General features: G+C 36.6%; 1 protein-coding gene across 3 annotated transcripts; it reads left to right on the forward strand.

Moving 5' to 3' along the window:
* Nucleotides 1–495: 495 nt before the first annotated feature.
* On the forward strand, nucleotides 496–11,644 carry SYN4 (sister chromatid cohesion 1 protein 4). 3 transcript variants are annotated; one of them, XM_089630264.1, is made up of 17 exons: nucleotides 496–1,371; nucleotides 2,514–2,775; nucleotides 2,876–2,973; nucleotides 3,959–4,008; nucleotides 4,886–4,935; nucleotides 5,137–5,248; nucleotides 5,439–5,879; nucleotides 5,958–6,243; nucleotides 6,401–6,517; nucleotides 6,675–7,076; nucleotides 7,194–7,338; nucleotides 7,727–7,863; nucleotides 8,290–9,179; nucleotides 10,236–10,287; nucleotides 10,677–10,785; nucleotides 10,967–11,096; nucleotides 11,182–11,644. In XM_089630264.1, exons 1-17 carry the CDS (start codon nucleotides 1,248–1,250, stop codon nucleotides 11,278–11,280), a joined length of 3,504 nt encoding a protein of 1,167 aa, XP_089486390.1. In that variant the 5' UTR covers nucleotides 496–1,247; the 3' UTR covers nucleotides 11,281–11,644. The 3 variants fall into 3 exon arrangements, with proteins under 3 accessions (XP_089486390.1, XP_089486388.1, XP_089486389.1); XM_089630262.1 differs by having other exon boundaries at nucleotides 5,439–6,243; XM_089630263.1 differs by having other exon boundaries at nucleotides 5,439–6,243; nucleotides 6,401–6,502.
* Nucleotides 11,645–12,122: the final 478 nt, after the last annotated feature.

Consider the following 12,122-nt stretch of genomic DNA (forward strand, 5'->3'; position numbering starts at 1 on the left):
AGAACATAACGTGGACTTTTTCTATTGGAGAAGAAAAGTACTGTTACTGCTACAGTATTTCTTCACTTCCTTTTAGTTATATGTATAATGACGAAGAGATGAATATTCTGTATGACTTCTCGTTGAAAAACTGAAATAATTACTTCTTTTTTTACTTATTTATTAGAACTGAAATAATTACTTCAGTTTTTGAACCAAGAGCGCCAATGCACTTGATTTGAGTTCGTAATCAAAATATTTTGTCCAAAATACAAAAACAGGGGGCCAAAAAAGCGGAGGGAAACGAAAAATTAAATAAAATTGAAATGAAATGGAAGGATGTCACGTCACCAGCATCCAAGTCAGCAAAAGTCTTTCGAATATTTATAAATTTTACTATTATCAGAATAAGAATAAAATTTCAAGTCTTAATTAGAAACTAGATCAACCAGTTAGCTCAGCGAGAAAAGACAGAATACCCCCCCTAATATAAGCTATTTTATTTCTCAAGTCCCCTGAGCGTTACGTGAGCTTTGGCTGTCGTTGGAGGGTATTATCGGGTTTATGGGACGACGAAAGTCTCTCTCTCTTACCAATCGCTTCACAAACGCTCTCTCTCTCATCGACGCTGTTCTTACTCGCTCTCCTCTTAAGCTACGAAACAATTAAACTCGGTCCGATCTCTGACTCGGTGCTTGCCCGACTCAGTCACCGCCGATTCCTACTCGGCCACTCTCCTCAACCTCGCTTTCTGGTACGGCTCCGTGCTTAGCTGCGATATCCCGACTGTACGACGTCGCGTTTCCGATTCAGGCTTCTTAGGGTTTTCGCCTTTTCTCCCAAATTCGGCTTCAATTGGTCTTAATTCGAAGGCGTTCAGTTGTAGGAAAGCAGTTTCTTTGCAGTTGCAGAAGTTTTTCCCTTTCCTTGAAAAAAAAATCCAGCTTTGGGTGTATCAAGTAGGCGAAAAATGGGAGATAGTTTCCTTTGGTGGTGGAAGTTAGGGTTTCAGCTGTGTACCATGTAGGATTCTGTACGAATTCGATGATCTCTCGCTTGGTTTTGGTGTTCGTTGAGGTTGTGAAGAAATGTTGTAAAAGTTCAATTTCGGCTAGTTCGTCTTGATCTTTATCTCTTCGACCTTTTTTTTTTTTTTTCAATTTCCTTGTGTGAGTGCTAAAAAAATTCAGGAGCTTTGAGGTGAAAGCGGTTGTTATCTGGAATTTAGGGTTTTGCTTGGAAATTAAGGTGGGGATAGATTTTGGAAGATGTTTTACTCACAATTTATATTGGCTAAGAAAGGTCCACTTGGGACGATATGGATAGCTGCTCATTTAGAAAGGAAGCTTCGGAAGAATCAGGTTGCTGATACGGATATCGGAGTCTCTGTGGGTTAGTCCAAAACTGGTCTCTTTTACTTCGTTACTTAGTATTTTTTTACATAGTTAGTTGCTTCAAATGACTGCATTAAGAATTTTTTTGTCGCTATGCCGTTTTTGAAAGATCGCGACGACTTTCTTTGATTTGGAGCTTTGTTGTGGTTACTGCTCAGTAAAATTTGGAATGAATAATTTAGTTGTTGCATGATATAATTTTTTTTAGAAGAGTTGTTACATGATATTGTTATCAATATTGGATGGGGATTTCGTTCAATACTGCTATGATTCGGTTAAATTTTGAATATTTTTATTAGTTAAGAGCATAGTTTATTTCTATAGTAAGAGTTTGTATCATGGACCGGAATTTTTCGCGCCAAATTCTTACCAAATTTTGACTTGAATATTTTTATTAGTTAAGAGCATAGTTTATTTCTATAGTAAGAGTTTGTATCGTGGACCGAAATTTTTCGCGCCAAATTCTAAACAAATTTTGACTCGAAATATTGTAAGATGCGATGGACACGTGTTATGTGATGTATTTTGGTCCATATTAGCTATGTGATTCTAGTTTAGATGATTTAAACTTACCCGAGTGGTTTGCCACGTCAATGATATTTTAAAATTGGTAACCGTTGAATCATCAAGTAAAGCTTCTCAATTAAAATTAATACTAAAGCATTTCCTTGTAGCTAAAGATTCAACTTGACTTCTTATTAGTGAAATTTTGATCTAATACAATTCTAGAGCACAAGAGAATAAGATATCTGCCATCAAATAGGTATATATTTATGGGAAATAATTCTGAGAATATAGATGAGTTAACCATTGTAACGAGTGTTAAGATTTATTACAAAAAAAAAAGGCCTTTAGATTCTTGTATCATTTCTTGTGTAAGTCCACCTTGCATTATCAAACTAGTCTATAAACTTTTGTGAATACAGTGGTTGCTGCGTTTTCATGAAGTGGTCTGCTTTATGTATGCATGTTACTTTACAACTGCCAAGTTGGCAAGTGTTCTAATGAAAGTGTGCGTTCTCAAGTCTCAACCACTGAAATACATCTATGCCATCCCAAAGAATTTCATTCCAATTTGCCCTTATATATATTACCATATATTAAAGTGGTTAAATCTTCTTGTTTTACCAACTTGAACAGATTCAATATTGTTTCCCGATGTTCCGATTGCATTGCGGTTGTCCAGTCACCTTCTAGTTGGTGTTGTGAGGATCTATTCCAGAAAGGTGAATTACCTTTTTGATGACTGCAGTGAGGCTCTGCTTAAGATTAAGCAAGCTTTTCGCTCAACTGCAGTTGATTTACCTCCAGAAGAATCTACTGCACCATATCATTCCATAACGTTGCCGGAGACTTTTGATCTCGATGATTTTGAGCTTCCTGATAATGAAATGTTTCAAGGGTTAGTAAGACTATCTACTCCGATTTTGTTTTTGTTGTTGTTGTTGCAAGTTATGCGCAAAATTGATAGCCTTATCCATTAACATGTGAAATTCTTGCAGTAACTATGTTGATCATCATATCAGTACAAAAGAACAGATTACCCTCCAAGATACCATGGACGGCGTGGTTTACTCAACATCTCAGTTCGGATTGGATGGTGAGTAATCTCTTTTGTGTTTAAACGGCAGTGTGTTATCGAACATATTGATAATTTAAAAAAATAAGAAAAGGGGAAGACAGGAAAATCATTAGATAGAGACAATCTAGGGAAGGAGATAATTTCTATACCATTCCTATATATGGTTCGAACTGCAAGACAAAGAACATACTGAGTACTGTTCATGTATAAGTTGGAACTTTTCTTTAGCAGACATGCTAGGGACTGGTCTAGTGCTTTGTAATCCCTGTTTTTAAGGGTTCTTGTTTTGGTTTTGACTTGGGGGTTGCGGGATGGCGTGTAGGTTTAGCATTCGGTCCGACCCCTTAGTCGTTTTTGGTTTTTTCCTTGTACTTTTTCTGGCGTCGCTGTGATTTTCTGATAAAAGTCCCGCTGTTTCTTAAATTTTTTTTTTTTTTATAAAAGTTGAAACTCATTTGAAAAAGCAAAATTCACCTAAAGTTGAGACCTTTTTTTTTTCTTCTGCATCAATTCGAAACATAGTTGCTAAGCAAGACATCGCAATGTTCTTTAGTCGGTACGAAAAAAATACAGCAAAATGCAAATAAAATTCAAGATGTGCCTTTTTTAGCATTTAGAGATTTTTTTGGGGTTAGAGGGATGAAGCACATGCCACGAGTTTGTAGAGTGGCTCGGGCTTCTGGGATCTGTTGCTGAAAAGTAAGGCTAGGAGTCGGGTGCCTTGGTCTTATTGTGGGAAGTTTTTGTTGTGTTTTGTTTCTTTTGAGCTAAATGGGTGCCCGGACTCTACTAGCTATTCATTTTAGGTTCAAGTGACTCTGATCCAAAATAAAATAGAAAACAAGATTCAGATCTTACAAATTAACTTGAAATTGTTCCTTCATCACTTGTCAACAATGTACCTTGTATCTCAAAATACATTGATAATTATATGTAACAAAATACTTTGAAAGTTACCAAATTCAACTGAATGTATACCTCACATTTCATGTTATGTTTCCAGAACGTTTTGGTGAAGGCGATGCTTCTCAAATTGGCTTGGACATTGATGGGGTAAGTATTCATCGTTCTTTTTAAAAAGAAGAAACAGAATAAAATTGAAAGAGAAAATATAAAGCTTTATTTAGAAGAGAGCAAAAATAGAGGCTAAAGAACACCAGGCCAAAGCTCAATAACAAACCAAAATAGATTTGAACACCAGTAACGATCAAATGATGACATGTAATATGGCTCGGATGCACACATTGAGAAAGATATGCCCTTGGACATGGGATTGTGTTGTTCTATTTGTTGTATGAATTGATTGTTTCATGTTAAATTTCCATGGTTGCCTCCTCGGGATTGTGGGTCAAGTATATGCCTTAAGGTCTATAATTTGAGGAGTGGTGTGTGTTTTTAACTGGGTACATGAGACACAATTAGGGTAATGTGGTGCGTTGACTCTTATTAAGATGATAATATTAATTGGGGAAGTAAAACGAAATTGAAATGTTCTCTAATTGATAGTTCGATATATGTTACTGTTGCCCATGTCTATGTATTGTCATTTACATAAGCCTGATCAGGGCAGTAAGCACATGAACTAGCTGATTCAACATTCATTTATGAAAGTTAAGTTAAGGCATGACATTCATTCAGTAAGATTTCATCTTTTGAGTGTAAGAAGTAAATGCGGCACTGGCAGTCGATATATATCCAAATAGAAGGAAAATTAATATGTTACCCAACTTGACCACTTTCAGAATTGCCTCAATTGGGAACAGAAAACATACTCATGAACGATTTCTGTTCACTATTTATTTTTCAAAATTTTTAACCGTGCTTAGCTTTATTTTTACTTTTGATCATCTTTGTAACATAAAAATTGTGGCTTATGGATGTATATATGTTGCATTCTGACATTCTCCTTAATGCAAATGTCAAACTTTAGGATCTGTTCATGGACAAAGTTACAACTGAAGAGAATGATGGTATTCCTGGGTAAGATACTCGAAATTCTGTACTCAGCTGTATATTTTAATGTTATTCTATGCTGTCACGGTGTCACTCTGCTGTTGATGTGCTCTACGTACATCACTTTCTATTTGCTTTATCTCCTTTAGGTTGACCCTGTCCTTCTTTCTCATTAGTTTGTATGTAGTAAAAATTTATAAATAGTATTGTTTCTTTTCTTGAAAAAAGCCTCAGTCCACTGGCATCAGCTCAGCCAATGACACCCGGGGGGAAAGATGGATTTTATGAGGGAATACCTGGAACTTCAGAAATGATGCGAGAGAATGGCGGTGATGATCAGGTAACTAACAATCTAGTAGGTTACCGAGATTCGTTGTATTCTCCTACATTTATATGCTCTTTTTTTTCTTCTTGGGCAAGTGGGTCGGAATTGTGTTTACTGCTTTTACAAAGCCCTTTTTTCGATTTATTTATAACAATTATAACGTACTAACTATGTTTAGAGTGCACTCTTATTGCTTCTGAAACAGACTGAGAATCCTGCTGAGAATAGAGAAGCTCCAGAACATCTTCACCCTCCATTTACTCCGGGATTTGAATGTTTCACTCCGTTTAATGATCACGAAACAGACCAAGTGGAGGGAAAAGACCATGATTTTCCAGAATCTGAAGCTGCGGATTATGGACCAAATGGAAATAGAAAATCTGATGCCCAAGAAATGGTTTCTCAACCAGAGGAAATTGGCTATTTTCCCAGTGACATGGAAAAGATGAAACAATCTGATTCTATAGCACATTCAGCAGCTGTTGCAGTTGCTACAGAAAATATGTCGGTAGATCAAGATGTACCAACGCCTTCCTCTGCTATGGCTGAGCAATTAAGAAATATTCCCCAACTTCCAGAATGTTCAAATGGAGATATTGGCATAGAGGATGGTCTAATCAGAGTGGAAGAGGGGCATAACGGTGATGTAATAAACAATGAACAATCTACACACCTCGTAGATCGTACAGACATGCAATGTGCTGAATCTCCTAGTGTCTCCCAGGTCACTACTGAACTGGAGGATCCCGGTCGTAGAACTTGTTCAATTGACGGAGAGATTCATAATAATAGGGGAGAATCGTGCTCAACTAGTAATGTATTGACATCAAATGTTTGTCCGCAAGAATCTCCAGATCGACCTGAGGTTGTTAATGCTGAAGCTCACCAGACATTTCTGGAGCCAAAAGAAACAGAGATTTTGACAGACTCCACTCGTGAACTCAATAACGAATTTCCTGGGCTCCGTGCATGCAACTCTTTTAGACAACCTGATATGCCATTGCCTGGAGGTAAGTGTTCATTAGTTAAAATTCGTGTTTGATTTTTGGATATGGTCTTGGAAGTTCTGCTTAGAGATATAATGTAGCCTCATGTTAGTGGATTGCACCCGAATAGGCAGGCTTGCTCACTCATCTCTCTCTCTCTCTCTCTGGTTCTCAAATTTAGGTGAAGGGAATTTGACAAACTCTACTCATGAGCTGAGTAAAGAATTTCCTGGGCTCAGTGCTTGCACATCTTTCAGACAACCTGATATGTCATCTCCTGGAGGCAAGTTTTCATTAGGTACTTGAAGTTTGTGTTGAGTTTGGACATGTTCATGGAAGTACTACTTAGAGATAGAATGCAACCTCTTGTAACTGGGTTGCACTGTACAAGGCTGGCTTTCTCACTCATATATAATGTTAGCCTAATGGGTAGTTGTTCTCTCTCTTACTTTTAGGTGAAGGTCTCGAGTCAGGACCAATGCTGCACACAGAGACTCCAGATGAAAGCCGGAAGCTGAATGAAGAGACGAATAATGCTGCTTCGTGGGCCAATCGCTTGACCGGTTCTGGTACTGGATCTGCGGCTTCAGATTTACCTGCACCTGAAAAGCTGCTCTCCGTGACAGAGGGGCTAGAACCAAATGATTTGTTACTGATTTCTACTCCCGAGAAAGAGTTTCATGGAAATTCTGCAGAAGAGGTGGATACCGAACTACTTTCAGGAAAGAAACGTAGCTTCACAGAGAGTACTTTGACTGTACATAGTTTGAACTCAGGCGACTCGTTTAGCATGAACAAATCACGTAAAACTGCAGAGTCCATTCCTGGAGACGATGATTTGTTATCTTCCATTTTAGGTACTTCTAATGATGCCTGTTATTTGTTTATCTTTGTTGTGCACGGCTTGGTTGGATCAGCTTATATATACTAGGGTTAGTACCTACTGTGACTGGACTTTAATTCCTGTTTTTCAGTTGGAAGAAAATCCTCGGTCTTAAAACTGAAGCCTACTCTACCTGCATCAGAAATATTCTCCAGAAAACGCCATCGCTCTGCTCCACGCCCTAGTGCGTTGAAGAGAAAAGTGCTTTTGGATGATATGATGGTTTTACACGGCGAGTATGTCTTTGTTTCTTTGATAACCTATTTTACCCTCTGCATGTTGTATTTAGGGTTATCATGCTAGTTTTAAAGTTCAAGTTGATGCGATAAAGGTTTAGACGCTAAATATCAATAGCATTTGCATTTTTAATATTTGAGAACCCAAAGCTCTAAAATTATTTTTCTCATAATATTATGCGAATTACATTTTACCTGACAATGAGAGAGTTGATGCTCAGGAGACTTGATAATAGTGCGCTTGATGTCCAGTTATTAACAATAGAGAATTCTCTCTCTCTCTCTCTCTCTCTCTCTCTCTCTCGTGATGCACCTAACCTTTACCTCTCTTGAGCAAACTAACTTTTGTAATTTGTTTTTTTTTGTTCTTTTTCTTTTCTCTTTTAAGTACAATACGTCAACAGTTGACCAACACTGAGGACATACGTCGTTTACGAAAGAAGGCTCCCTGCACTCGCCCAGAGATAGCAATGATTCAGAGACAGTTCTTGGAAGAAGAGATCTTTAGGGAACCCATCTTCACTGGTGAGTCATAAATTACTGAATCGACGAGCCAAGAGCATCAAGTTGTGTGGACCAAAAATTGGCTGATTGTAATTGATAAAAATAAAGTGACTATTTTTTCTATTCTCATATGGGAGAATCTGAACTTTGGGTATCTGAGCGAATATAATTTGGAATCCACATGAATGCTAAATCAAAATACTATGAAGGCTTTTAGGTAATCGATATATAGAATTATCGGCTAAGTTGTTTTTGACTGCTTTAGGTAGATAAAACTCGTACTCATATCTTCCTTAAAAAAAGAAGATAATAAATTGGTTGGCCCCACTGATTTTTAGTCGTCTCAAAACAAATTTAACATTTCTATAATCCGTTCTAAACTTTGTTTAAGTGCCTTAAAGTAGCATGTCTATAAGATATCTGTCTTGGTTTTCATATGGATTTCAGGTATGGCAGAAGAACTACTGTCTTTGCACCGCGGAGCATTTGATTTGATCAGTATAAAGGTCTCTGAAGTCGGGACAGAAATTACTCCTGTTGAATTGGGAAAAGATGTAGAGTCCTCTGTCGTGAGACATGATGAAGAAACACAACCTGGTGACCTCTGCATTGAGGAACAGAATCTGCACGTTGAAAAATCTGAATTGAGATCTCAGGAAGAAACTCCGGCGGAGGTTGCAGAAATGGAAATCGACGGACAAGATCTTCAGTTTTTTGATACTCTTGGTCCTTCGGTCCATGATCTTGGGCAGTTGCTCCCAAGCAACGCCGTTGCCAACGATTGTGCCCACATACCAGAAAATACCTTGGAAACAGGTGCTGTTGATGGAAGTACTGACATAGATACTTCTATACGGATGGATGGACCGTGCATGTCACCACAGCCATTTGAAACTGTACCTGTTGAAGACTCATTGGCAGCGGATACAAGTAAGGTGGAAGTTGATGCTACTGAAGCAAATGAAAACGACGCCGAAGTCAGAGTAGATTTTGAGAAAGACGAAAGCAATATTAATGATTCGTTGCAGATGGCGTCTGAGAACATGACTAATATAAATGAAAATCAATCTACAAACGTAATTGGAGATATCGATCATAGGATTGTCAATTCTGATATTGACACGATAGACTTGGGATGTGATGAGAAGGTTGTGACTTCAAGCACTCTAGGTGAAGGAACCAACAAGGATTTTGGCTTTTCTGTGGAACCTGATGTGAACGGAGAAATTGATCCCATTGATAAAGAAGAAAATATTGAATTACAAGATCAAGCTGATCTTGGCAGTGCCATGAATGCAGATATTGCAGCCGAGACTTCTGCAATCGAGTTTCGTGAGGTATTACTTCCGTCTTTCTTTTTTCTATATCTTGAACTCTTTTTCCCACTTTTTTTTTGGTGGAAGTTCACTTCCATGTTTCATCCCTATTAGTATTTCTTCTCTTTTTACATGCGTTTGGCGAACATTTTTTTTATTCCATTATAATTGTTTCTTTGATGTACAGAAAGGGTGGGTTTTTCCTACTTCTATTCTTTTCCATTTTCTATTTTAAAAAACAGCATGCTTTTCTAAACATGGTAATGCAATTTTACAAGTCTGGATGAACCCCTTAGAAAAAAGATCGAAATGTCCACAAACATGCCGACCCAAACAAAACCACAAAACCTGATGGCAAACTCTCCTTACATCAAAGGGCAATCCGCCCAATTCCTGTAGAGATCAGCCAATGAAATCATTTGAGAGAAAATATCACAAGTACTTGTGTTTAATTGAAATGCGCGACTTATCCCCTCAATTTTCATAAATATCATACATTTCTCCTCAATTTAATATAAATGACACAAATCTTCCCTAAAAATATGTTATATCGCAAATACTATTCACTTCGTTTATATTTTACAAAAAAATGAACTCCCCAAAATGCCCTTAATGAATCTCTTATTCTATTTCATGTATAGAATATTAAATCATAATTTTTCTTTATAAAAAACTAAGGATTTTTTTTTATATGGAGAGATTTTGATTTTTTAAAATAAATATTTATTTATTACGAGTATTTTGGAGATTTTCAATTTTTTTTTATTTTTTATTTTTTTTTATTTTTGTAAAAAATAAACGAAAGGGTGGTGTTTGGGATATAACATATTTTTAGGGGGAGTATGTGTCATTTATATTGAACTGATGGGAAATGTCTAATATTTCTGGAGACCGAGGGGATAAGTTGCACATTTTGATTAAACTGAGGGGATACCGTTGATATTTTCCCTATATTTTAATTTCACACCATGAAGAGTGAAGACCAAGAGGCTATTTTTCATATTTAATATATTTGTTGCATGATATGATGATATGGCTTTCCTTAGCTATGCGCTAACTTGGTTTTGACTGCTGTAGGATTTTGACGATGTTGTGGTTGGTTACGATGCTATGGCAGTTCATGACACAGGTTTGTAAATTACTCTTATTTTTTTATTTTATGAATTTAGCACAATGTTTTGTTCTGCGAATGTGGTCCTGTTCTACAAGTCAGCTTAAGACTAAACATTGAGCAGCCATGTCGGAGAGAGAAAAATAACTCTTTTTGGTATATAAGATTTACGTGCTTCGTTCTTCCTGAATTTTCTTAATTAGGTTGGTTAAAGTGATTAAATTTTCCGAGATATAGATTTCTAATCATGTCTTTCTGTTGCTGTTATGCTTTTCTTAGCTTCAGTCTTCTAAGTTACTCTCATATGGTATAAATTTCTCGAGAGTTTATTACTCAGACCGAAATAAACGACTTTTTTTTTTTTTTTTTTTTTGCTGACAAGCTGTCTTTCTTCCTTCCTCTTTCAGAGTTTTTGAATGTAGATGACGATGATGTTGATGAAGACAATGAAGATTATACCGAGGGTGCTGAGGAGACCGGTGTTCTGGAGAACAGTGGATGGTCTTCCCGTACAAGGTGAAATACATTTTGTTCCTCTAGTTTCTTCCGTCTTAGCAAAATGAAACCTTTTTTTTTTCTTACTAAAAAGAACAAATCAATCTCATCAAGTGTCTTTAGTTGTCTTTTATCAGTCATTTTGGTAAGTACATAAAAGATTGTTCCTTAAACAAACATCTTGGTGCTGCTTTTCTTATAGGGCTGTTTCCAAATACCTCCAAATTTTATTTGAAAAAGAACCTGTGCAAGGGAAGAGGGTTCTTGCAATGGACAACTTGCTAACGGGGAAAACTCGCAGGGAAGCATCAAGGATGTTCTTTGAAACCTTGGTATGCTCATACTTACCAATTTAGTATTCTTTTAATTCTCTATATTTTGTCTCACATCACGTGGATGGTTTTGGTGTTTTCGCAGGTTCTCAAGACGAAGGATTACGTTCATGTAGAGCAGGCGAACCCCTTCGACAACATTAATGTAAAGCCTCGAGTAAAGCTCATGAAATCAGACTTCTGAAACTTTCTTACATAGGAAAATCAGACACGGTTGAACGTGAAACAACCATAGTGTTAGTTTGCTGATTATGGACAATTATAATTATTGTTATATTATATATTTATTTCTTTCCTTTTATCACATTCATTAGGTTTTTCTTATTGGATAGGAGGATAGGAGACGTGATAGTATTTAAATAACTGGTTGTAATTTGGTAGCGTAAACAGAGGGTTCAAGGACCACTCTGGAGTTGTATCATCTTTTCAATTTCACTCTAGGAACGCGTTGTAACAAACAAGGGATTTATTTATGTGTATATATTTGTATACATACCCCGATTTGCATTCTGCACGAATGCAACTAATTTAGATTTTAAGGCTGAAAATAGTCATGACGTTTGGCTTTTAATGTGTTATACTAATGTTAGTGATAATAAATCATGCAAATGCGAGGCAAAAAACCACTGGTTATCTTTGTCATTTGATCGATTATGTAGGCTTTAATATAAGATAGTAATGGAATTTACTTTCTTGGTTTTTTTTTTTTTTTTTTTTTTTTTTTTTTTTTTTTTTTTTTTTTTTTTTTTTCCTTCAGAACCTCTTAAGTTAATTAATACAAACTTAGCACAACTGGGGAGTTTGAACAGAAATCTTTGAATGTGAGAGTTTGGTTTGTGCTATATATGTCCTCTTGGGCTGATACATTAAAAGTAAGAGGAAATGGCGGCATAAGTGCCCAAAGTTTTCGGGTTTTTACACTTATGTACCCAAACTTTTTTTTTTTCGCGGCATAAGTATCCAATGTCGCTTCTCCGTCACGCTTTTAGTGTTTTGGACGTTAAATGTTGTTTTGGACGTTAAATG

The sequence above is a fragment of the Urtica dioica genome, chromosome 11 (genome assembly GCF_054948205.1).
Source record: "Urtica dioica subsp. dioica isolate 48M chromosome 11, U.dioica_male_clone48M_v1_H2, whole genome shotgun sequence".
Lineage (NCBI taxonomy): Eukaryota > Viridiplantae > Streptophyta > Magnoliopsida > Rosales > Urticaceae > Urtica > Urtica dioica.

What these genes read in the sequence shown, in the direction of transcription:
- SYN4 (XM_089630262.1), top strand. Translation starts at nt 1,248, where the DNA reads ATGTTTTACTCACAATTTATATTGGCTAAGAAAGGTCCACTTGGGACG. An exon ending in AGAATGGCGGTGATGATCAG is followed by an intron (nt 5,249 to 5,438) that starts GTAACTAACAAT and finishes CTTCTGAAACAG; the next exon opens with ACTGAGAATCCTGCTGAGAA. An exon ending in TAGGGAACCCATCTTCACTG is followed by an intron (nt 7,864 to 8,289) that starts GTGAGTCATAAA and finishes TATGGATTTCAG; the next exon opens with GTATGGCAGAAGAACTACTG.